At 44.1% G+C, this 25,481-nt stretch overlaps 2 protein-coding genes across 3 annotated transcripts in view; both read right to left on the reverse strand.

Moving 5' to 3' along the window:
• Positions 1-12,658, reverse strand: part of LOC142486225 (uncharacterized) — a 30,649-nt gene extending 17,991 nt beyond the window's left edge. Inside the window, exon 1 of the mRNA XM_075584864.1 lies at positions 12,566-12,658. The gene's annotated coding sequence lies outside the window, so the exon portion shown is untranslated. The remainder of the gene's footprint in view (positions 1-12,565) is intronic.
• Positions 1,949-11,220, reverse strand: LOC142486222 (threonylcarbamoyl-AMP synthase-like). 2 transcript variants are annotated; one of them, XM_075584860.1, is made up of 9 exons: positions 10,971-11,220; positions 6,721-6,813; positions 6,139-6,243; positions 5,064-5,173; positions 4,445-4,639; positions 3,902-4,064; positions 3,035-3,200; positions 2,675-2,769; positions 1,949-2,225 (listed from the first exon to the last, which is right to left on the reverse strand). In XM_075584860.1, exons 1-9 carry the CDS (start codon positions 11,116-11,118, stop codon positions 2,134-2,136), a joined length of 1,167 nt encoding a protein of 388 aa, XP_075440975.1. In that variant the 5' UTR covers positions 11,119-11,220; the 3' UTR covers positions 1,949-2,133. The 2 variants fall into 2 exon arrangements, with proteins under 2 accessions (XP_075440975.1, XP_075440976.1); XM_075584861.1 differs by lacking the exon at positions 10,971-11,220 and adding an exon at positions 7,879-8,028.
• Positions 12,659-25,481: the final 12,823 nt, after the last annotated feature.

Consider the following 25,481-nt stretch of genomic DNA (forward strand, 5'->3'; position numbering starts at 1 on the left):
ACAGTTATTTGCAGGTATTGTTAAAACAATAAAGCTGTGACCATTTTTACTTCCACAAAACTGTGTCGTCTCAGTTTGTTAGGGGGGTGTAAGTAAACCACGCAGTAGGCACACTAAGGCTGCGGTCCCAGTAATATCTGTGACACGCGCGCCCGGCGGGGGGGGGGGGGGCGGCTTCGCGTGCACAGCGCTAACTGCGATCTGCGGTCTGTGAGGGAGAGGGGAGCTTGCGACGGGAGGGGGTAGTGGTCCGGGATTTGCGGGGCGTGGCCATTACGTCACGCGGCTGGTTCGCCCTCATTGGGTGAACCGCCGGTGGGGGCGTGGCCACACCTCCGTCGCTAGGAGTAAACTCAATTTGATTGAGTTGGGAAAAACCCTGCCGCACGGCGCGGCTGCACCTTCTGCGTGACGGTGCGTACTGGGCCCAGCCCCATTGAGGGGCGGTGCTCACACGCACAGTGCACGCCGCGCCGGGCGCACAGGCTGTTACTGGGACCGCAGCCTAAGCCGTTATTGCTGCAGCCGGGGGACCTGTGTGTGGACGCACAACACTGGAGATGCCCGGCTGTGAAACAGGAGGAGACACACGTTCCCAGCCACGAGATTTGGAGCCCCATCCCGGAAGACGCACGACGGACTTGTTGTAAGTGACCTGATTTTAGCTTGTGACATTAAAACCGGAAACCCTTTACACTATGGAGCCCGCGCTGTCCCTTTTTGTCTTTTAGAAGTATTGAGGAAGGTGGTTGATCCTGCGGATGGCGGCTTGGGAGTTCCAGTGTCTTTATTGTTATTTTCAAGGTTTTTTATTTTATTTTTCGGCTGCATTCCTCCCCCCCCCCTCCTTTTTTTCCAATTGTGTTCATTTCTCCATCCTGTCCCATCTTTCCTGGTTTTATATGTTATTTGTAATTGGCACTATCTATAATTATTATAGCAGGGATTATATTTGTCCCTAATATTGATTGTTCTATCCTATTTCATCTACATTTAATAATTGGTGCTGCAATCTTTTGTTTTGTGTGTGTATATATATATTGAAAGATTAAAAGATCCTTGGAAGAGATCTAAGGCTAGATCCTAAATATGGATCTAACAGAGTCAGAGGTTTGGGAACAAATAGGTAATGGGCAGCGTAAGACGTTCAAGTGGTCTTATTCTGTCGTCAAGCTCTATGACAGAAGCGGTGGTCACAACCTGCGGATTAGATTTGTCAATTCACATTGATTATCTGTCACTGCCACTGATTTGTGTCAGTCTCACTGATTTTTAGCATCAGCGTTTTGTAGACTTCAATGGAGTCTCACTGATAAAAATCTGCATTTTTCCATTAAAGTGCCATATTTGTGTCCACAAACCCAGAATCTCACTGCTGTGAGTCCTTTGTGGTTAACCTCTCTGTGGTTCAAAACCTATGATGACAAATCTGGCTTTGTGATGTTTCATCATTTGTGTTGTACTCAGGTTTAAATAGAAGCGATGGCCCCATTCTTCCAACTCTGGTTGTTGTGTGTTCAGTGGTTGGTCATGGGAGGTAGTGGACAATCCCCTTATGCAAGTCATAGTTTTTATTTTGGGGCGTGAATTCACAGGAATTTTATGGTATTCATTTACTGTATACAGGGTTGGCTAAAAATCAGTCCCAAAATGACATAATGACAGTGACATGTTGAATGGGTTAAGGATCAGTCCAACATAGGACCAAAGTGACCTAATGACAGTGACTTGTTTAATGGGCTATAAGGTCATTTCCATGTCACAGCAAATCAGTATATGAGGCTGTTGACATACAATACTGTATTTAAAAAAAAAAAAGGGATTTTATAGTGAATTACTGTAGTAATTTGAAAACCTTTGGCTACTGAACATAAATGAATGTACAAGAAAACGATTGATATATAATTCAAAGAGTTTATAATTATACAATAATAAATAAACAAATAAATAAATAAACAAATAAATTATTCGGCTATTGAAATACAAAAAAAAATTGCTTGTTCCTCTTGTTATTATACAATTCCAGTTTCCTGAGTCCTGCCTGCAGGGCTCGTCGTATCTGTCAGGTTCACATCTATGCAAACGGTCATTTTTAAAATACTCGCAATATACAGTAAGAACATGTTCATATTGCTACAGGAGATCCTGTGTGTTCTTTGCTTGTTCAAACAGCTGCATGACCTTCACAGCTGGCACACAACCTTCCCTCAGTATTGTGATGGAGCCTATAAAGCAATTACAAACCATATTATTAATTCATTGATAAAGCACATTCTGAATGATAATTTTCTTTGTTCAAAATTTGTATTGGCTTAAAATGTCAGTCCCTTGTAAGACCAGATGGCACAAATCGCAGTGTCATGTTTAAGGGGTTAGTCCCATCTAGGACCAGATGGTACTAATCACAGTGTCATGTTTAAGGGGTCTCCAGAACCAAAGTGTACTAATGGCAGTGACATGTTTAAGGGGTCAGACCCTCCTCGGGTTCGTCGTAAAACTACTGGTACTCCCCAGTGTATAAATAAAAAGTAGTACTATCCATGGTTTTTAAATAGATAAAGAGGTTCTCCTGCTTTGAAATGAAAAAAAGTAGTGTAATTCCTAATGCCATCACACTAACAAATAAGGGAGTTTCCCTGTTTTATAAGGTATTTATTACTCATATATTACTCACCTTCATCTATTTTGGTGCAATTTACAACTGTGGACCCCACAAGCTCATTGGAATCTCCGTCACACAGAACCCCGTCCAGCTTGTGACTCAGACGCCTGAGAGAGAGAGAGACACGGTATTATGTACATATAAACATTTTAGGACTGGTGTACTAATGGCAGGGACATGTTTTAGGGGTCAGTCCTTTCTGGGAACAAAGCGTAATAATAGCAGTGACATGCTTAAGGGATCAATCCTTTCTAGGAACAAAGCGTACTCTTGGCAGTGACATGTTTAAAGGGTCAGTTCCTCCTAGGACCAAAGTGTACTAATGGCAGTGACATTTGTAATATTGAAGTATCTATACTGCATATCACTTACGTTATAACCATGTCATGGTGGGTGCTGTCAATTTCTCCACTGGGATTGGCGGATGTGATTGCTAAGGGACCGGTCATGTCGGTGAGATGAGCAGTGACTGAGTGATCGGGGACTCTTATCATGATTGAGTCCTGAGTCCCGACTTGCTCGTACGCCGGTCCCACACCTAAAACAGATGGGAAAGGGATTGAGTGACAGATCCCGGCTGTGTGCAGGACACACTGAGCACACATATTTCACCATGTAGTACAAGAGGGATAATACATGTCAGATAATACATACAGTACTGATGTAAAAGGCCCTTACATATATCTATGTGTCTGTTTGTCTGTCTATCAGTATCATTTGGAATTTCCATGTGCTCCGATTACCAATATTACAGATTAATGACTAACCCCCATAGAGAGACAGGATAGACATAAATTGATATTATATAGTTACATACAGTAGTAGATGAGGTTGAAAAAAGACATACGTCCATCAAGTTCAACCTATGCTAAATATATATATGAAATTCCGGTAGAACAAAAACAACAGATGCTCAGATGGGGGATTAGTAGTGAATCAGGGAACACTACAATAAGTATAGTACACCTCTATTATAATGATGATGTATGCAATGTGTAGTATACAAAGACACACACAAGGAGGAGTGTTTCAGTACAGATAAAAAATACAATAAAAGTGAACAGAAAAGAATAAAATCCTTCAAAATCCAAGCCCATAAAGGATATTAGTAGCTGCTATGGCAAAAAAAGTATACTGTATATAGTTTATGTACACTGTTTATATTTATATATATATATATGTGTGTGTGTGTGTGTGTGTGTATATATATACATAGATAATAAATTAAGGGACCGTTACCCAGTTTTTTGAGCCACTCTCCTTTCCGTACAATGCAGCTGATCCCCCCAGGATACACAGACTCCATGAACCTCCACAGCAGGGGGCTGAATGGAGGATCAATCTCCCTCAGCTGCTCTAGGTTAGAAATGCAGATGCAGACGGGCTTCTCTGAAGGGCGTTCCTGTGAAGTGATGAGAGAAAGAGGATCAGTTCCTAATCTAGTGATAGTTACAGGTGAAATCCCATTGCTCCCATAAGTGTTCCTATAACGTCTCCATTTAACTCCAACTATAACTGCTCCTATAACTGCTCCCCTAACTGCTCCTAAAAAATCTCATTACAACTCCTCCCCTGACTGCCCCCATAACCATTTACTATAACGCCTCGCCTAACTACTCCTATAAAAGCTCCATAAATTCATCCCCTAATTGCTCCTATATCTGCTCCCATAGCTGCTCCTGTAGCCTCCCCCAAAAAACAACCCTTTGTAGACAATGTAACAATCTAATTGGCTCCCTTAATACAGTGGAATCTCCAGTTACAAATAATACGGCTTTTCACCTTGATGGAGTAAATTCTCTTGATGGCATCTGGGTGTTTGCAGGAAGCAGCCAGAGCATAGACTGTGTCCGTAGGAATTCCGCACACGCCTCCGCTCTCCAGCAAATTAGCAATTGTTCTTAAACTGCTCGTACGGTGCGACTGGGGTAAAATACACAGGCTGGATACTTCATCCTTCTTCTCTGGCTTCTGTTTCTATCAGAAGAGGAGTCAAATTCAGAGGAGCAGTCAAAATCAGAGGAGCAGTCAAAATCAGAGGAGCAGTCAAAATCAGAGGAGCAGTCAATTTAAACAGGTGTATATAAGCTATTAATGTATATAGAGTCAACCGTATAAGGACCACAAAACAAATGACCGTATTGGCCTGAATATAGTGCTATGTTTTTTTCCTAAAAATGTCCTTCTGAAAACTACTCGTATTATATGAGCAGCCTAAAACATTTAATTTTTCATGTAGGACACCTTCAAAACTTTAGGGTCATATTATGTGCGAGGCCATACTATATTCGGGCCAATATGGTGTGTGTGTGTGGGTGTATATATATATATATAATAAAAGTAAGTCCGAAAATATATCAGAAAAAAAATAATATAAACAATAAAATAAATATATTATTACTTTAAAGAAGGCATGTCCCATTGGAATCAGATCCTTGTTGAATAAGCAGTTTGCAAGAGAAGCAAAAAATCCGTAGAGACAGAGGATGCTGAAGATAGACAGCACAACAACTGGAAGGAGAAATATGGGAGTTATTGGTGTTATCCTTCAGATATTAATAGCTCACAAAGAACAGTTTGCAGACAGTTTAGAGGCATCATTATCTTTCTTAAACATTTTGGATCTTGTTAAAATCAACAATATGGCAGTTTGGGTTTGTCTGAAAATGAAGGGCCAGATACACTTGGGGTGGGCAATTTACATAGGGAAGGACCTGTTCTACAGACAGTGACATCACATGAAAGGGAGGATCCAGAATAAATAAAACCCCTCCTACGTTTCTACTTAAAGGGTCAGTCACGTGCAGGATCAATATGATAATGAGAGTAACGTGTTTAATGGGTTAAAGAGTCAGTCCCAGGTAGGAGCAAAGTGACCTATGACAGTGGCATGTTTAATGGGTTAAAGGGTCCCTCCCGCCTAGGAGCCACCTGGCGGCCTTTACATGGGTAAGAGTTTCCGAATAAAAAACTCTTGACTCATATTAGCGTGGACCTTGTCCTTTTCAGAAAGTCAATTAAGATAACTGGGGAGAGAGAGGGGGCTTTCCCTGGGAGAACTTTTGTTGAACACACAGTGACATCACATAAAAGGGAGCAGCCCGAGGAAATCAAACCCCGCCCAAGTCTCGGCTCATCACATTTACAAACTGAATTTAAATAATTATTTAAAATTACGTATACATGCAGGTGTCAAATTTGGGTAAACAAAGTATCAATCACCCAGTTGTGACCCCTAGCAAATTACTACCATTAGTATATTTTGGTCCTAGGATGGAATGACCTCCTTAGGCATGTTACTGCTATTAGTACACTTTGGTCCTAGGATGAAATGACCCCCTTAAACATGTCACTTCCATTAATACACTTTGGTCCTAGGATGGAATGACCCCCTTAAACATGTCACTTCCATTAATACACTTTGGTACTCAGAAGTACTAACCCCGTGACTTCTATTAGGGGTATTCCATACTTACTTTCAAGAGGGAGGGGGAGACTTTCCAATGTAAAGAGAAGGAAACAGACTATTACAGCCTCCATCGCAAGGGTCAAAAGGAAAAGGATCACGTTCGAGTGTGTAGCTGTAAAGAGAATATAGGAAATGATTGAATTTAACACTGAACAAATAAAATATGATATTAGTACTTAGAGGGAGTAGGAAGATGACATTTTGTCCCTTGGTATCTTGTAATAAATAGATCCTACAGTATGACCGCTCCCAATTAGAGATGGGCAAATGATTCACCAACATTCAAATTCGTTGTGACTATGGTGTTTATTCGTGGGATGGATATAAATAAATACGGATGCAATGCCGCGGATATACATGAGATTACTGGGAAATATTCTAATAGGAGTTATTTGCATATCTGATTAGCATATTTCCCAGGTGTCTCAGCTCTGCCCATTTTTTTGTGCACAGGTCTCTCTCCATGTGTTGTTTCAAAGTGTGTTTGAGGGGTTATACAGTATTTAGCACTTGACACTCTAACTACTGTAAGAATAGTCTCCTCCACTCCCAAAGTCAAACCCCTTTTGGTTTACCTCCCGTGACATACCTAAGACGATCAAAAATATGTTAATTATCAGGAAAGCAATGGCTCCGACTGTGAATCCCCCGTCATTAATTGCATCAATCGCAAGTGAAGGACCTAGAAAAAAGAATGATCAGATGTTAAGTTTAATATTACACTGGAGAACATCATACAGTATGTTATTCATTTAGCGGCAGTGCCCAGAATACATATAATGTTATATTTCAAATATAAAATAAAACTAAATAAAATATACATTTCTATAAAAATATTATATATATATATATATATATATATATATATATATATATATATATATATATATATATATATATACTTACTTTGTGTACTAATGTAATTTATTCAGGAGGGAAAAGGCTATTATAAGTGTATTCATGTCGATACATTTTCTAAAATAAATATATTCATTATTTTATTATACAAAATAATAAAATAAAATATACAAAATATAAAATTATATTTTGGTGCTTTGGAACTTCTCTGTTTACTGTTGTATATTTGAGGTTAGTTTCCCAGTAGTAATCCACTTTGCACAATTAATAATACAGACGCACACATAATACTAAGGGTTTTGATTTTTGTGTATTTATAATTATAAAATAATTAAAAATGTAAAATGAATGCTCAAAGTACAAACAAAAATGTATATATATATATATATATATATATATATATATATATATATATATATATATATATATGTATATGCTGTATCTAATATGCATTTTTGTGAGATTATTTTATTTTTTCAAGAGAAAAAAATATTACACACACACACACATTATTTCTTGAACTATTTCAATCACTGCTATTATTTAGTTAAACAAATAATTTGAACACACACTAATAATTTTATCTTGAAATGTTATCAATGGATCTCGGAGACAGTTTATCTGATAACACCCTATTAAGTCTGTCATGGAACAGAGCTCTGTGCTGGTTGGGAAGTGGAGCTCATCAGAATTAACATCAGAAGGTGCCGTGTGAACACTCTACTGCAGGCTTTGGGCCTAGATATGTATACAACGTAAAAACAAATCAAAAACTGCTAGGACAAAAGGGTTGGAATTATGATGTAACTGACATTGAGCTCATTTTTGTAGTCATGTGGGAGGCACAGAGGGGGGGGGGAATAATTGCACAATTTAAAAGCAATATTACCTGCAAAACGTAGCCAGACCCAAGTTGCCCAGATAGCCGAGTAGCAGAACGGCAAAATTGAGCCAAATCTTCTACCTCCTTGAACATCAATCCTACAGATATACAGCTGAATAATAGTGCCAGGAACCAGAACCCAAGGGATGGATATATAAGCTTGAATGGAATCGTTAAAGGAACTCTGGATAGCAGCAATCGATGCCAGGCCGTTGCAGATGTAGAAGAGGGGATCAGACGGCAGGGAGGTGAGATTCTCAGTGACAATTAACTCGGATTTTCGCAGACAGCACCTGCCTCTCAGCAGTATGTCCTGTAACTTGGCACTTGACATAACGATGTTACCTACAGGTATTAGCAACTTCTCAGCGATTGAGTTAATAAGGCCGGCAAACGTTGTGTACAGGGAAATCACCGTGAATATACTGCAGGTAACCCCGAAGAATATATAAGAGCCCGAACGTGGGATCTGCTGGATTGTGGATATTGTCATTAAGACGAATGAAATATTGTGGATTATTTCTAGCATGTCCTTATTCAGCGACAGGAAGCAAAAAAGACAAGCGCCCGCCAGGAAGAACCAGTCCCCGACCAAGGACTCTCTGCTTTTCTCTACATTTGTGGATGTCAGAATAAATGTTAAGATAAACTCCCCCCAGGATATCACCAGCCAAAAGATGCCGTGGAATGCGAACTTAGTGGCGTGGTAAATATCGTCTCTGAGATAACAATAGTAGCTGGAGATGAACTGAGAAAGTACGTTGATGCTGATCCATATTGCACCCACATAAAAGATTTTCATGTACCCAAAGCAGTAGAAGGCCATAATGAAAGGGGAGATGGTATCACACATGTTACCCAGTGCCATGGGCTCAGCGTATTTAGTATTTTTCTTCTTCTCTTCTCCAGCAGCAGAGGAAGAACTGCGGTTAGCAGATCCTAGAAGCAGGACGTTGAACAGCGGATTGCCAAATCCAGGGAGAACATACCTCTGAGTGATCCCCTTTAACATCAGAGCTGTCGCTCCGTAAAGTCCGCACACGACTATGATTAACTCCAGCACTCCTGCGACCACAAGGGCCCAGCGGGCAAACAGTCCCACAGCCTCGAAGACAAGAGTCAGAGTAATCGCCCCGAACACGAAGGGCATGATGTAATTGACAGTGGCGGAGCAAAAAGACAAGAGAAGAGCGATGAAGATATACGACACTAGGCCTGCCACCGCGCTCTCACTGACAAAGCTGTTGCTCGCGGCTGAGTCAGCTCCCACAAGGATGCGGGTGGCTCCATAGCTGCTCCACAAGGCGGAGAATGCGATGAAGGACGTCCCGCTCAGGTGGTCGTTCTTGCGAAAGGAGAGGAAGCCGGCAACAAGCTGCGTTAGTCCGCCAATCAAGATCAGGTGAATGCCTGAGAGAGGGAGGATGATCTTAGTAACATATAACAAACTATATATACAGTATATATACAGTATATACACTGTATAGTGGAACTGGAGTTAGTACAACAGAAAGGGTGCAATCAGGGGGATACACTGTATATGCTATACACAGGAGAAAATGGTACCCTATTGATGCACGCTCCTCTACTGATTAAACACAATAAATACATTTTAATGAAATTGAACTACACACAAAAAAATGTACGATTTAAAAACCAAAACTGAGCGCAAGTGTGTGCCAGTGACTAGATGAACTCCAGTTACAGTGTGTCATGAGTCTTAAAATCGCACACTTAATATCCATAATCACACCAGATAAATCTGCAATTAGGACACAATAAATGTGTCAATAAATGTGAAGAAAATAAGGCCAGAACTTTATCAAGATGAAGTGATGTACAAATGTGTCAAAGTTCAGCCTGCAAACTTGTAGACCAACCTCTCTATTTCTTTTGAAAATCTGCAAAATGTTTTTCAAACCTTTTGTTATTCAAAACACGTGAACGCGTCATTTCAGCCATTTTGCTGTCTTCTTGCCGCAACTTTTTTTAGTTCAACGAAGCAAACTTTTTTGTTCACTTTTAAGCGAATTTCACTTTTGCTTAGTGTAAGTTTTGCCTAATAAAGACACAGCAAATAAAAATATCCCTTGTGAGCACAGTCACATGTCTCAGACAGGTCTGGTACCTGCTTTTCACCATTATCCCTTAGAAAATAATGCTTCCATTGCAGCTAGGGATTCTGGGAAATTACATGCAAATGAGCACACATTATTAGGCTAATTAATATTTTGGCTTAGTCAAGTTTTTGAATCACGGAATTCAAAAATGTTTAAATATAGAGGCGACTTTTATCGAACTAAGACAAATGCGTGAAATGTTGGACTAGAGTAGAAATTTACAATGGATCCAAATTATGGCTAAAAGTTTACATCTCTATCAAGATACTAGACAAGACTGACACATCGATCTCCAATAAGTTTGGTTTTCTTCACATATATTGAGTTTGCTGGTTTTTGTTCCACTGGACTATACAACTTTCTTATGTGCACCTCATCGTAGCCCAGGTTCAGAAGTGCTAACTCTCTGTTCATATACTGTATAGGGTCACTCCCATGTAAAACAAATTATCCACACACCCAGTCGTACATGGGACTGACTCTTTAACCCCTTTATCATGTTACTGTTGTTAGGTCACATCTCTCCTTGTGGGGCAGAACCTTTAACCCATTAAACACATCACTGTGGTTAGGTCATTGTGGTCCTACTGTACATGGGATGGACCCTTTAACCCAATAAACTGTCACTGTCTATAGGACACTTTGATCCCACGTGGGACAGACCCGTTAACCCATTAAATACATCACTGTCATTAGGTCACTTTGGTCCTACATGGGACTGGCCCTAAACTTGTCACTGTCACCATGAGGACCTTTGGCCTTGATTCACTAATTTGCTGATGCAAGTTATCGAACTTCCATCCAGCATTAGCTGCCATTGACTTGAATGACAGATGATGCTGGATCGGGGAGCAGTACCTCACATCAGCGCTTAATGCATCTCCCCCTTTGCTCCTATACTGTATGTGACTGTACATATATATATATACTGTAGCTATTGTCATTTTATTTAAATAGATTCTATCATTTGTGTCTCACCAGCAAGGATATTCTCCACTCCTCCAGGAATGACGGAAGTGCTGAATAAAGAAAAGTTCTGCAAACACACAAGGAAAGCGCTGATTGCGTTCGCAAGAAGTCCGAGGACGGCAGGTTCGCTGTAAATCACAGCAGTAAATCCCTCCATGGCTCACTCGAATATTCGGTATGAAGGCGGAACTGTATTATTTTCAAGGGTACTGGTCAATTCCTCCAATTAATTAATGTACCATATGCAAAAAAAAATGGTAATATCTGAAAATAAAAATAAATGAATAAAGTTAATTAACTAAATAAAATATCAGTAAGTAAACTTTATAGTAAGGGCAGTTACAATGTGGGATTCATTACCCATGGAGGCTGTGATGGCAGATACAATAGATTTGTTCAAAAAAAGGATATACCAAATAAGTAAACATGGGAAGGATGTTGATCCAGGTACACTATTATATTACCTAACCCACAACACCACTACATTTAATTTACAAAATATAAGTATATATGTATTCGTAGTGTAGCGGTCATGTAAAATGCCTACAGTCATCTCTCCTGTTGGCAGTAAGGCCTGGTAAGTGTGGGCATGCCAGCAGTAATTATGGAGGTTTCCCCTCACCCCCTGGTGGGGTGCTCTGTGTATGGCTGGGACTGGTCACATGCTCTGACTCCATGGTTAGTGATGTCAGAGATGTGTCAGCCTCAGAAGCTTACATAAGGCACAGCACAGTGTTCTAAAGTTGTTAGTAGTTGTTCTGCAGAGAAAGGAGTTCCAGTTCTTGTCAGAGCTGAGGAAGGAGTTCAAGTTCTATCAGAGTGTCAGTTATGTTATAGTAACTCCATGGGAGGCTGTGTCCAGGGACATGGCACAGGACAGTGATTCCTGCGGGAATAAGTGAATCCCTGATCTGGGTGACATACCTAACTAAAGGGAGCACTGGCGAGATGAGCGGCTGAAGATACTCCTTGTGGAGGGCAGCTATGCCCACCGTGTCAATAAAGATGAGTTCAGCCAGAAACCCTCTCGTGTATCTATCTGGAATGAGTGTACAGAGAGGAGCACCACGGAGGAGTTCCTCGCCAGGATCATCCCCTTGCGGACGCAGGGACCCTGGTGAGGTGGAGGCGCTGCACTGGAACTAGGTGAGACTCAGCACACTACCTCAGCTGCCTGTCTGACGGGTTCTCCCCACACACCATCATGCGGGAGACTCAGGAGTCCTGTAGCCAGCAGGTGCACCATCAGGCATATTCACACTGTAATGGGGTCCGGTTAGACCACAGGGGCCAATGTGAGATTGGGTGGGTCAGGCCGGGCCAGAAACACCGTTACAGTAGTATATACTGTAAGCCTTGTGTTTTATAAAAGTAGTGTCTTTGTACTGTATGTACAGTATTAAGCGTATCCATTGAAAACTGAATTATAAATACTGCCACTGACAAATGATCTATAATTATTATTTTGTAAGTATTTAGTTATACAGGGAAAATATACTGTGAGCAAAACAGGTGAATCTTATGCACTCATTTTTAATTTACAAAACCAGAGCACAGCTACTACAGTATGTAACATTACTTCCACCACCATAATTAACACTTACCACTGTGTTCCATCCAAGGTTGTGTATAAAGCACCCGTCTCTTCTTTACTTCTCTTTGCTCTGGACCAATGTTCACAGCTCCTCAGTGCAGGATGTGTGTTTCACTGTGAATACAGGTTATATATACTGTGCAGGTGGCTGTTAGGAAGGGAGGAGTGGTGCACCTGGCATTTCCCTGTCCCTATATTTCCTCCTCTGAGTACCTTGCATTACATTTATTTCCTCATATATCTGCTCTTTGTATGTCGACTGTGACCCTTCACCCATTAAACATGTCACTGTCATTAGGACACTTTTGCTTGTATATTGAACAACTGACCCTTTAAAACATTTAACATGTTACTGTCATTAGGTCACTTAGTTTATATGTGTGACTGACCTTGTACCCCATGGAACTGACATTATCACTAAACATATCACTGTCATTGGGTCACTTTGCTCCTACATGGGACTGACCCTTTAACCCATTACACATCCATTGCTGCAGTGGCTATGTGAATACTAAGCTACGTATTGGTGGCTACGTTTGGTAGCTTTGTATTCTTATCAGACTCACATATATTACCTTCCTTGCCTTGGTGAGCTCGGATCTTATCAATGTTTCTGCTGCAGCTGTCAGCTCATAATACTGTTATGTACATTGCACACCGGGCTCATACACCGCAGGCTAGTTGGGCATCACAGTTAACCCCTGCAAGGCGGCGTTACCCCTTGCGTTCGGACTTCCACATATATAGGGATTCGTTTTTCTGTTTGGTTTCTACAAATTTACCTGGGGGTGTGTATGTGTCTAGTAATATTGGAACAGGGATATTTTGTGTGTATTTGGGATATTGTCACCCTTGGTTATTGTGACCGTCCGGTCATTGGTTTCTCTCGGGACCTTGTCCCGAGAGTCTCCGTACATTCAGGGTCGCGCCCCCTTTCCCCTATGTGCCCCCATCAGTATGTTTAATGCCACCCGCATTATTTTTTGATCCGACACTTTATCATCTTCCTGTCAGGAGGTTTTTCTTTTGTCTGCCTGTTTTTCATGTGTTATTATCTGTAACTGTTGTTGGTGTCTAGATGTGTAGTTAATAGACATTTTGTTATTTTTGGACTATTTTATGCATCTCGTGTTGATATTTTTGCAGATATATCTGAGTGTTTATTATAGGGTTTTCTTTGTGTCTTTGTGTGTCCTATATTGGTTTCTGACCCTTAGCACCGCCAATCCCACTTTATATTTTCGGGGAGTATTGTTTGGCATTAGATATCTGAGTATTCACACGGCTGTCCTGATTGCGGTATTGTCTTTGTGTGTATCCATTATACATGTCACTGGCATTAAGTCACTTTGGACTTGTGGTCCACACGTTGTCAGGGGGCTTTGCATAATAATTTTATAGGAGTCTGTGATATTTGAATGCGTTAATCATAATTTATATAATGTGTTAAATATGTGCCTGAAATAGGTCTTGTGGTGCCGAAAAATGAGTGTGGTCCGGATCACAGCTGACTGTGCCGGTAACATTCTATGTACAGCACTATATTGTAACTGTGAAGCACTTTGGGCCCCATTGGGGAAAACAAGTTGTACTGTATGAAACACACTTATCAGGCTGAGTCCATGCTCCCTGCTTGCTCGCTGATGTGCGCTGAGGCTCAGGGAAAGCGGGTGCTTTCCCTGGCCTTGCGGTTGTTTACCGCACGCGCCGTCAGCGGGCCTTCAGGGGGCGGGCCAGGGGTGCGCGCGTCACTGGCCGGGGGCGGGCCAGTGACATCACGGAGCTGGTTCGCCCTCATTGGGCGAACCGCTCACGTGACCGGCCTGTCTCGCCGGCAAGCGGGGGAATTTTAAATTCCCCTAAGACCACCCTTTCCTATAACTCCTCCTGTAGCTCTATATAACTGCTCCCTATAACTCCTCCTATTGCTCCATATAACCGATCCCTATAACTCCTCCTATTGCTCTATATGACCGCTCCCTATAATTCCTCCTATTGTCCCAAGTAACCGATTCCCATAACTCCTCCTATTGCCCAATATAACCACTCTCTATAACTCCTCCTATTGTTCCATATAACCGCTCCCTATAACTCCTCCTATTGCCCCATATAACCACTCCCTATAACTCCTCCTATTACCCCATATAACCGCTCCGTATAACTCCTCCTATTGCTCTAAATAACCGCTCCCTATAACTTCTACTATAGCTCTATATAGCCTCTCCCTATAACTCCTCCTATAGCCCCATATAATTTCTCCCTATAACTCCTCCTATAGCCCCATATAACCACTGAGCACAAAACCACACGCACTGAATCCAGGACCCCAAAGTTCTTGACAATCAGTGTAAATCCCTCTTTAGCTCCAGAACCGCCCGTGATCGACGGGGCAAACTTCAGTAGAAAAAAAACAAGAAAGGAACGCAGCGAGGGTTTGGGTAAGAAAAAGGACATTTATAAATGACTTATTGCTATGTGTCTGTTGTTCACCTCGCGCTCTTTTTGTAGTGCTGCAATAACTACTCATCATGTGATATCACTTTACTAGCCACTATATATGTGTAGCCCCGAGGTATATTTTCACTTTCTGGCCCCCCTCCGCGAGTGCCGTGCGGTAGCGGGTGCCGCCGGAGGCTGCGACGGACCCGCCGGCACTTCGCGAGGGTGGGGGCCAGAGCAGGGAGCAGATCGAGCTTGTGGTTGCCGGGGACGCGATCGGGCCGTCGCTAGGGCCGCGATCGCGTTGCCAACGGCTCGGCGGCTAGAAGAGAGGGCGCCGCCATTGCGCGTTAGCTCGCGCATGCGCAGTAGGTACAAAGCGCGCGATAGGATCCCCAGTGCAGGGAGAGATCGCGCGAGAGTAGGGAAGGGAGTAGAGAGATTGAGGCGGCCATTAGGGGTTCGCGCATGCGCAGGGGAAGCGCGCACGCGGCCCCAATACATAGACAGCCCCCTGGGAACTACAATTCCCAGGAGGCTTAGGGAGACAGGCATCAGGTGCCTGAGTGTAGCCAATAGGGCTGGAGGAAGCTCAGCCCGGGAATATAGATACATTTCCCGGGCTTTGCAACAGTCAGTCAGGCAGAGGAGAAGGAAGGAGTAGGAAGGGTGCAGGGAGCGCGTGGCTCCTGCATCAGGTAAGGGTTCTCCCTAGATCCCCAGGCAGGCCCCAATTCCCGGGAAGGGCAGGGGGTAACTGAAGAGGGACGCCTTAGCTAGGGAGGTGACCCTTGAGTGTGGAAGGTGCAGGTTTGGCAGTGCCACAGCGGAGAGGGCTGTGGGCACTGGCAAAGAGGCACAGTGTGCTAGTAGTGGATTGCTACGGGATCCAGGTGGCTGTGTGTGATTGCAGCTGTCTGTGTGTGTGTCGCTGCATGTGCTGGGCGCAGTGCGTGCAGTGTGTGTGAAGTGTGTGTGGATCCCTGCAGGCTGACAGTGTGAGCTGAGTGTTGGCTGCAGGTGCGTTAGGCTGTTAGGATTAGCAGTTACAGTTGAGACTGGGTAGCTAAGGGAAGGGGGGCAGGTTATTGGTCCACAGGCCCTAGGAGTTTTCCCCAAGCCATCCCAGGTTGCGGTTCCTCAGGGACAGGCCCTAGGTTAGGGTTGCTGTCTCTCTAGAAGTAGTTAGGCAGAAAGCGAATAGCTGCGGTTGCTGTTCCCATGTGGTTGGTGTTGCCGTGATCCGGTTGGAGTTCCCGGGAAGCGGTGGGACCCTCGTTGGGGTCCACGGCGGAAGTACCTGAATAGGATCAGACGGACGTCTGACCCTTTGAGAAGTGTGTGGCGGTCCCGAGCATCGGAGTGCTCGGAAGGTACCTCTGAATATAAGTGCACCAACTGGGCCCTAGCTTAATTTAGTGACTGCGCAGTCACCCACGACCTCCGTAGGATTACGGGACATTGGGTGTGGGGGATCACAGGACACTGGGTGGGAACACCAGACATTGGGCTGAGGTGATGCGGATAGAGCATCGGGTTATGTTATGTTATGCAATGTGTTATGGTATGTGATATGTGTTCTCAAGTAAAGTGTTAGTATTGTTTTATCTACGTGTGTTATGGTATTTCTTACTCAGGGCTATCTTTCCTAACGGGGGATCCTGGGTAAGTGGAGGCGCTGCACCAGGTATGGTAAGGGTTTCCCCAGGCTCCCAGCTAGCGGAGGCTCAGATCTCCTGGAGCCGCAGGTGTGTTTCAGTACCAGTAACCCTTTAGGAGCAGGTGTGTTGCAGGGAAAGGGACCGGTTAGACCACGAGGGGCCAATGTGAGATTGGGTGGGTCGGCCGGTTCACAAAAAGGGTTACATATGGCTTTTTAGTGTGCCTGTCAGACAGACCCCTGATGAAGTATGATGCGAAAATGCGCAGTGGCCGTCTAATAACCACGAAGTAACGTCTCATACCCAGTATCTCCATGGGGCTGCTGAGTATCCGTCTTACAACAGACTGGGTGATGCAGTATATGTGTGTTTCCATTCTGAACTCTCACCGTCAGAAATGGAACACGTGTCGTCATCCAGATACGCTCTTATCGCCATCTGCTGGAAACAGAAGGATTTGCACAGGTCAGAAATCTGCTTTCTTTATGCATGTAACGAGCTGAATTTCCAGGATAAATTTGCATTGTCATGTGTAACACGGTGATTAAGCTGCAGCTGAGGATTCTGGGCATGACTTGGTATGTCAGTTTTAGCTTCCGGATTTTACACATGATTCACAAAACTTGCCCAGATACTTTCTCATACAGTTTCTTATACAGTACCTACATTTATTGCCTCATATAACCACTCCCTATAACTCCTCCCATTACTCCATATAACCACTCCCTATAACTTCTCCCATTACTCCATATAACCGCTCCCTATAACTCCTCCTATTGCTCCAAATAACCCTTCCCTATAAATCCTCCTGTCACTCCAAATAACCGGTCTCTAACTCCTCTGATTGCTCTATATATAACCCCTTCCTATAACTCCTCCTATTGCTCCAAATAACCCTTCCCTATAAATCCTCCTGTCACTCCAAATAACCGGTCTCTAACTCCTCTGATTGCTCTATATATAACCCCTTCCTATAACTTCTCCTATTGCTCCATATAACCGCTCCCTATAACTCTTCCTATTACTAAAAAAAAAATAAAAGCTGTGTGTGCTGTGCACGCGCATAGTAAGTGAAACTTCTTTGACTTTTGTCACAGAAATTGTATTTGTGTTGGTGATGTTTTAATTAAAAATCAAAATACAATCTCAATGACAAAACGCAAATAAATTTGACTTAGAATGCGCGTGCTCGGCACACATCCCCTGTATTAGCTATTTGCACTAAGTGTGAATTCCGCGTGTGACAGTGTGCGTGTGACTGAGAGTGTGCGTGTGACTGAGAGTGTGCGTGTGACTGAGAGTGTGCGTGTGACTGAGAGTGTGCGTGTGACTGAGTGTGCGTGTGACTGAGAGTGTGCGTGTGACTGAGAGTGTGCGTGTGACTGAGAGTGTGCGTGTGACTGAGTGTGCGTGTGACTGAGTGTGCGTGTGACTGAGAGTGTGCGTGTGACTGAGTGTGCGTGTGACTGAGAGTGTGCGTGTGACTGAGAGTGTGCGTGTGACTGAGAGTATGCGTGTGACTGAGAGTGTGCATTTGACTGAGCGTGTGCGTGTGACTGAGCGTGTGCGTGTGACTGAGCGTGTGCGTTTGACTGTGCGTGTGACTATGCGTGTGACTGCGTGTGACTGCGTGTGCGTGTGAGTGTGACTGAGTGTGCGTCTGACTGTGAGTGTGACTGAGTGTGCGTCTGACTGTGAGTGTGACTGAGTGTGCGTGTGACTGTGAGTGTGACTGAGTGTGTGTGACTGAGTGTGCATGTGACTGTGTGTGGGGGTCTGGGGGGGTCAGTGTGTGGGGGTCTGGGGGGGTCAGTCAGTGTGTGTGGGGCTCTGGGGGGTCAGTGTGTGTGGGGGTCTGGGGGGGTCAGGCAGTGTGAATTCCGCGTGTGACAGTGTGCGTGTGACTGAGAGTGTGTGTGACTGAGAGTGTGTGTGACTGAGAGTGTGTGTGTGACTGAGAGTGTGCGTGTGACTGAGAGTGTGCGTGTGACTGATAGTGTGCGTGTGACTGATAGTGTGCGTGTGACTGATAGTGTGCGTGTGACTGAGAGTGTGCGTGTGACTGAGAGTGTGCGTGTGACTGAGAGTGTGTGTGTGACTGAGAGTGTGCGTGTGACTGAGTGTGCTTGTGACTGAGTGTGCACGTGTGACTGAGAGTGCGCGTGTGACTGAGAGTGCGCGTGTGACTGAGAGTGCGCGTGTGACTGAGAGTGTGCATGTGACTGAGTGTGCGTGTGACTGAGTGTGCGTGTGACTGAGTGTGCGTGTGACTGAGCGTTTGCGTGTGACTGAGCGTGTGCGTTTGACTGTGCGTGTGACTATGCATGTGCGTGTGACTGCGTGTGCGTCTGACTGTGAGTGTGACTGAGTGTGCATCTGACTGTGAGTGTGACTGAGTGTGCGTGTGACTGAGTGTGACTGAGTGTGCGTGTGACTGAGTGTGACTGAGTGTACGTGTGACTGTGCGTGTGAGTGTGACTGAGTGTGTGTGACTGAGTGTGCGTGTGACTGTGAGTGTGTGTCGGGGTCTGGGGGGGTCAGTGTGTGAGGGTCTGGGGGGGTCAGTCAGTGTGTGTGGGGCTCTGGGGGGTCAGTCAGTGTGTGTGGGGGTCTGGGGTGGTCAGTCAGTGTGTGTGGGGTCCTGGGGGGGTCAGTCAGTGTCTGTGGGGGTCTGGGGGGGTCAGTCAGTGTGTGTGGGTCTCTGGGGTGTCAGTCAGTGTGTGTGGGGGTCTGGGGTGGTCAGTCAGTATGTGTGGGGGTCTGGGGGGTCAGTCAGTGTGTGTGGGGGTCTGGGGGGGTCAGTCAGTGTGTGTGGGGGTCTGGAGGGTCAGTCAGTGTGTGTGGGGGTCTGGGGGGGTCAGTCAGTGTGTGTGGGGGTCTGGGGGGGTCTGTCAGTGTGTGGGGGGGTCCTGGGGGTGGGTCCGTCAGTGTGTGGGGGGGTCAGTCAGTGTGTGGGGGGGTTCGTCAGTGTGTGGGGGGTCCGGGGGGTCCATCAGTGTGTGGGGGGTCCGGGGTGGGGGTCCGCGCGGGTTGCGCCCGGGTTTTTGTACCACCGCTTCCTGGGGGGCCCGCAAACGCCCGCGTCACTGGAGGGCTGAATGGCGCCGCTGCCAGCCGCTTCTGCGCATGCGCGGCATGGCAGCGGTAGTGGAAGTTAGGCGGGCCCATGTGTGGTCTGGGAGGGAGGTCCCATTCGGGTAAGGAAAGGGTGGGTGGGGGGCTGTCCCGGTCGGGCGGTCTCTGCTGTCCTGGGCAGCAGACGGGGACACATGTCAACAGCCGTGGCAGCGGGCGGGGAACGGCGCCACTGCCAACCGCTTCTGCGCATGCGTGGCTTTCCTCCAGTCCCCATGATTACTGAGCATGCGCGGCTTGGCAGCGGATGTGCGGGGGGAATGGCGGCCGTTAGGAGCGGCGCCGGCGGCTATCGCCGCCGCCGCCGCATATGTCATCAGCCATGTGGGGGGAGCGGGGGCCATTAGGAGCAGCGCCGGCGGCTATCGCCGCCGCCGCCGCATCTGATTTGTGGAGCGGGTGTGATGTCAGTGTTGGGGTCGGGCTGAGCCAGAACACAGCCCGGCCTCAACTGCCAGCACTGACGTCACATCCGTTTCATTTCTGTCTCCACCATCCATTTTTGCCCCAGTTGGAATGAGGCGCCACTAAGGAAGTTTCACTTCAATAACCGCTCCCTATAACTCCTCCTATTGATCCATATAATCTCTTCCTATAACTTATCCCATTGCTCTGTATACCTGCCCCAATAACTCCTCCTATTGCTCTATATAACCGCTCCCTATAACTGCTCCTATAACCCCATATAACTGCTCCCTATAACTCCTCCTATTGCTCTATATAACCGCTCCCTATAACTCCTCCTATTGCCCCATATAACCTCTCCCTATAACTCCTCCTCTTGCTCTATATAACCGCTCCCTATAACTCCTCCTATAACTCTATATAACCTCTCCCTATAACTCCTCCTATAACTCTATATAACCTTTCCCTATAACTCCTCCTATTGCCCATATAACCGCTCCCTATAACTCCTCCTATTGCCCCATATAACCCCTCCCTATAACTCCTCCTATTGCTCTATATAACCTCTCCCTATAACTCTATATAACCTCTCCCTATAACTCCTCCTATTGCCCATATAACCCTCCCTATAACTCCTTCTATTGCCCCATATAACCCCTCCCTATAACTCCTCCTATTGCTCTATATAAGCGCTCCCTATAACTGCTCCTATAACCCCATATAACCCCTCCCTATAGCTCCTCCTATTGCTCTATATAACCTCTCCCTATAACTCCTCCTATAACTCTATATAACCTCTCCCTATAACTCCTCCTATTACCCATATAACCCTCCCTATAACTCCTCCTATTGCCCCATATAACCCCTCCCTATAACTCCTCCTATTGCTCTATATAACCGCTCCCTATAACTGCTCCTATAACCCCATATAACTCCTCCTATTGCCCCATATGCCTTCTCCCTATAACTCCTCCTATTGCTCTAAATAACCTCTCCCTATAACTTCTCCTATAGCTCTATATAACCTCTCCCTATAACTCCTCCTTTTGCCCCATTTAACCGCTGAGCACAAAACCCCACGCACTGAATCCAGGACCCCAAAGTTCTTGACAATCAGTATAAATCCCTCTTTAGCTCCAGAACCGCCTGTGATCGACGGGGCAAACCTCAGTAGAAAAAACAAGAAAGGAACACAGCGAGGGATTGGGTAAGAAAAAGGTCATTTATAAATGACTTATTGCTATGTGTCTGTTGTTCACCTCACGCTCTTTTTGTAGTGCTGTAGTAACTACTCATCATGTGATATCACTTTACTAGCCACTGTATATGGCTTTTTATTGTGCCTGTCAGACAGCTCCCTGATGAAGCCCACAACACGAAAATGCGCAGTGGCCGTCTAATAACCACGAAGTAATGTCTCATACCCAGTATCTCCATGGGGCTGCTGAGTATCCGTCTTACAACAGACTGGGTGATGCAGTATATGTGTGTTTCCATTCAGAACTCTCACCGTCAGAAATGGAACACGTGTCGTCATCCAGATACGTGACATTGTGAGGAACACAGCGGGTGTGTCGGTTTTGCAATACCTTACAGTATGGGAACTTTTAACACATTGCTATTCTGTTTATAAAGGACTTTTTACTTACTCAGTCCCTTGTTGTGCTCCTTTCTTGTTTTTCCCGTATAACCGCTCCCTGTAACGCAAGAGAACTGCTCCCTTCAGCTCCTCCATATTAGGGAGTGTAAGGTAGAAATGTATTTTGAATAGTAATTTGTACTTTTTATTATTATTATTGTTATAATTTATTTATAATGCTCCAACATATTAAAATATAAAACATTAACATACATTTGTTACCCTCCTTGCCCGGCTCTAAAGGAGGCATTAATCTACAAGTTTATTTGGAAGTATAAAAAACCGAGTGAGGGGGAAGGAGCTTGATGAGGCCAACATTGGTGGGGGGGTCTAGCAGTACCTTGCTTGTGGTCATATTACAAGGCTGCCCAATTATGCCAAATCTCCCAATGGCGCTGCGACCCCAGACTCAAACGCTGGGTAGCAGTTGAAAAAGAAGTCTGCGCGCCTATGGAGCTGCACAGCATAATTTGGTTCCCATCTCGGACACTAAAATCTATCAGAGAGACCCTATCCTCATTGACCAACTCATTAGCAGTCTGGGAGTCAGCGAAATTTAGATGCCCATTGACCTCCAAACATTCCCTAATGACACCCTTATTTGATACCCTGGATTTCGCTCCAGGCCTGAGTAGCAAAGATTTCGGTAATTGGAAAAAGATTGGAGTCACTAGACTCAGAGATCTGGAGGGCAGAATTAGTATAAAATCATTCGAACAAATGAAGTCAGAAAAAGATATCCCCATGTAGAATTTTTTAGATACCTCCAGATCAGAGCTTTCTATAACAAATTCTCGGCCCGCCCCCCCTTGACCAATTGGAACAGCTCTGTACTTTAGAAACAGACACAAGGGGACTTACAACTCAAATGTACAGAGAAGTAACCTGTTCTGGCCCAGGGTGTAGTAGGAAACTAAAATATGTGTCCCAGTGGGAAGCCGACTTGGGAGAGACACTCGAAGAAGAGGAATGGGAGGAGATGTTCACAGCGGCAGCTAAGAGCTCGATTTGCACGACATTAAGGGAGAACGCATATAAAGTTTTAATGAGATGGTTTCTGACCCCACTAAATTATCCAAATTTGTACCAGGCTACTCCCCATTGTGCCCGAAACAATGTGGAGATCAGGCAGATTTGTTGCATATGCTGAGGTCTTGCCCCGGGTTGGTGCCCTTATGGGAACAAATTCGAGGTTGGCTTCAGAGGTGTTGGGCCTCCCAATCCCTTTAGACCCATGGATATTTTTGATAAATAGACCAACACAAGGTCTATCCAAGGACGAGAGCAAATTAGTTGCTCATTTTGAATTGGCAACAAGGTGTGAGACCGCAGCATTATGGAAACAGCAAGAAATTCCATCCATACAGAAAATTAGAAATAGAATTTGGTTTGTATGCCAGATGGAAAAGTTAACGAATTTGATTAACGACTCTGGCTCTAATTTCCAAAAAGTCTGGCTGCCATGGTTGTCCCAGACATATATTCCTGGGATAAACAGTGCCACGATTATGCTTTGATAGTAAGGAAATGCGTTCTCCCTTGATGAGTGATAATGCGTAAGAGAGACTTGACTATAGAACAGAGGAATCCCTTAGATGATTAAATTATGGCGGGCCCGCGGGGGAGACTACCCCATGGCCAGACCGGAGGAAGCGGTGATGCCACATCAATTACATTGTTCAGGAAAGATGGACGTACACCCCCCCCCCCCCCCCCCACACCCTCCTGCCCCCCCCCCCCCCCTTTATTTTTCAATTTATTTTGATGTATTAACTGGGCAAGGAATATGTGTACAAAGATGTTCAGCAATCTGTCAACAGAATTTTCTTATCAACTATTGTTATATCTTTGCAAGAACCCAATAAAATTTAAGTTACAAAAAAATAATGTGTGTGAGCATGGGGATTATAGTAGGAGGAAGAGGTTTTAGGAGATGGGAGGGAAAGGGGTCAAGAGGGAAAGGTGGTAGAGGGAAAAGAGGAGATCAGCAAGGAAAGAAGAGCAGAAGCACTCCAATGATTTTATGCATTAAAAATATGCAACATGTATTCAAAAGGTTGATCCTCTTGAATACATTTTGTATATTTTTCTGCAGAAGACTATTAGAGTGCTGCTGTTCTTCTTTCCTGATAGTTAGACATTGTCTGTGCATTCACATTGCATTATTTCAAAACCATGTAGAGCAGAAAGCTGCCATAGTCACAATTAGCTTATATATTCAGCATTAGAAAGGTAACGATACCGTGTTTGGATCCACAAAATCAGGAGACCGCACTCTAAGGTTTGAGAAATAAAGCTGTATTATCAAAGCATGGCACAGTATATCCAACGTTTCGGTCCCTGGAATGGGACCTTCCTCAGGGTGGTGCGGTTTTTTATAGAGTCCTTAAAAAATATGTGGATTCTGGTCCTACTTTTGTATATCGTAGAGCGAGAACAATTGGATCTCATGTTTCACCAAGTGAACTCAAATCTTCTGGTCTCAAAAAAACTTTTATCACTAGGGGTTCCTTCAAATGTGGCTCTTGTAGTGCATGTAAACACATGAAGCCTGCCAAAAGTTTTTTCCAGTTTGCCTTGCCACCGCCACATGGTGTGAATATATTACCAAATAAGGAATTTAAGATTAACAGTTTTATAAATTGTAAAAGTCAATTTGTGATTTATCTAATAACATGTGGTTGTGGCAAGAGGTATGTGGGGAGGACGACTAGAGCCCTTAAGGTCAGGATGTTAGAGCATTTAAGGCTCATAAAATTGAGAGACACTAATCATCCAGTCTCAAAACATTTCACTGAATGTGGTCAGGAGGAATTAATAATTTTTCCTTTTTGGGGATTGAATCAGTTATTTCTAAATCTAGAGGAGGTGATCATATCAACCTTCTGGACCGTAGGGAGGCGTATTGGATCTTCACTCTCCAAACGCGCTTCCCTATGGGCTTGAACATTGACTGGCAACTAACACATTTTTTGTAAACATTTTTGTGATAGACGTATTATGGTGTAATTAGTTGGTAATACAGATTAAATAAGACAATTGTCATTATATTGGACATTATATTCTTGTCATTATAACCTTTGAACCTATGCCTTATCATGCAAATATTATGCTAATATGTAAGCTTAAATTGTTCTTTGATGTATCTTGTGGATAATACTTCATATTTTATAATGGTTGTATTTCCCTGGTTCCTATGATTTAGGTACACAATCTGTGTTATGCAGTATGTATGTGTAATATGTCTTTAAATTTACTTTTCTTGCACATTTTTTTAATCATGTCTAGAGGTTTTTATTTTTAACTTTTTTTTGTATATAACTTAGTTGCAACACAGCTAGTTTTTTAATCCACCTTGTTCATGTTTTTCCTTGATATAATAGTACCCTTTATTAAGCATTAGTTTAGTTTAATATAGCTTTATTTCGTTTAAATATGCTTGTCCAGTTAGCAGCAATGTATTTTGTTCTGCTGGAATGGTCAATAAAGCTTTGTTATTGTGTTCCTATGTTTGCCCACATCCAAAATGGCCACACTGCCTTTGGTACTTCCTTTTGCCCTTAGATCGGCACTGAGTCGCTCTGTTATGACGTCATCAGGTTCTGATTTTTGGCGCGAAATGGCCCACAGGTAAGAGGGTATATAAT

The sequence above is a fragment of the Ascaphus truei genome, unplaced genomic scaffold (assembly GCF_040206685.1).
Source record: "Ascaphus truei isolate aAscTru1 unplaced genomic scaffold, aAscTru1.hap1 HAP1_SCAFFOLD_790, whole genome shotgun sequence".
NCBI classification, from domain to species: Eukaryota; Metazoa; Chordata; class Amphibia; order Anura; family Ascaphidae; genus Ascaphus; species Ascaphus truei.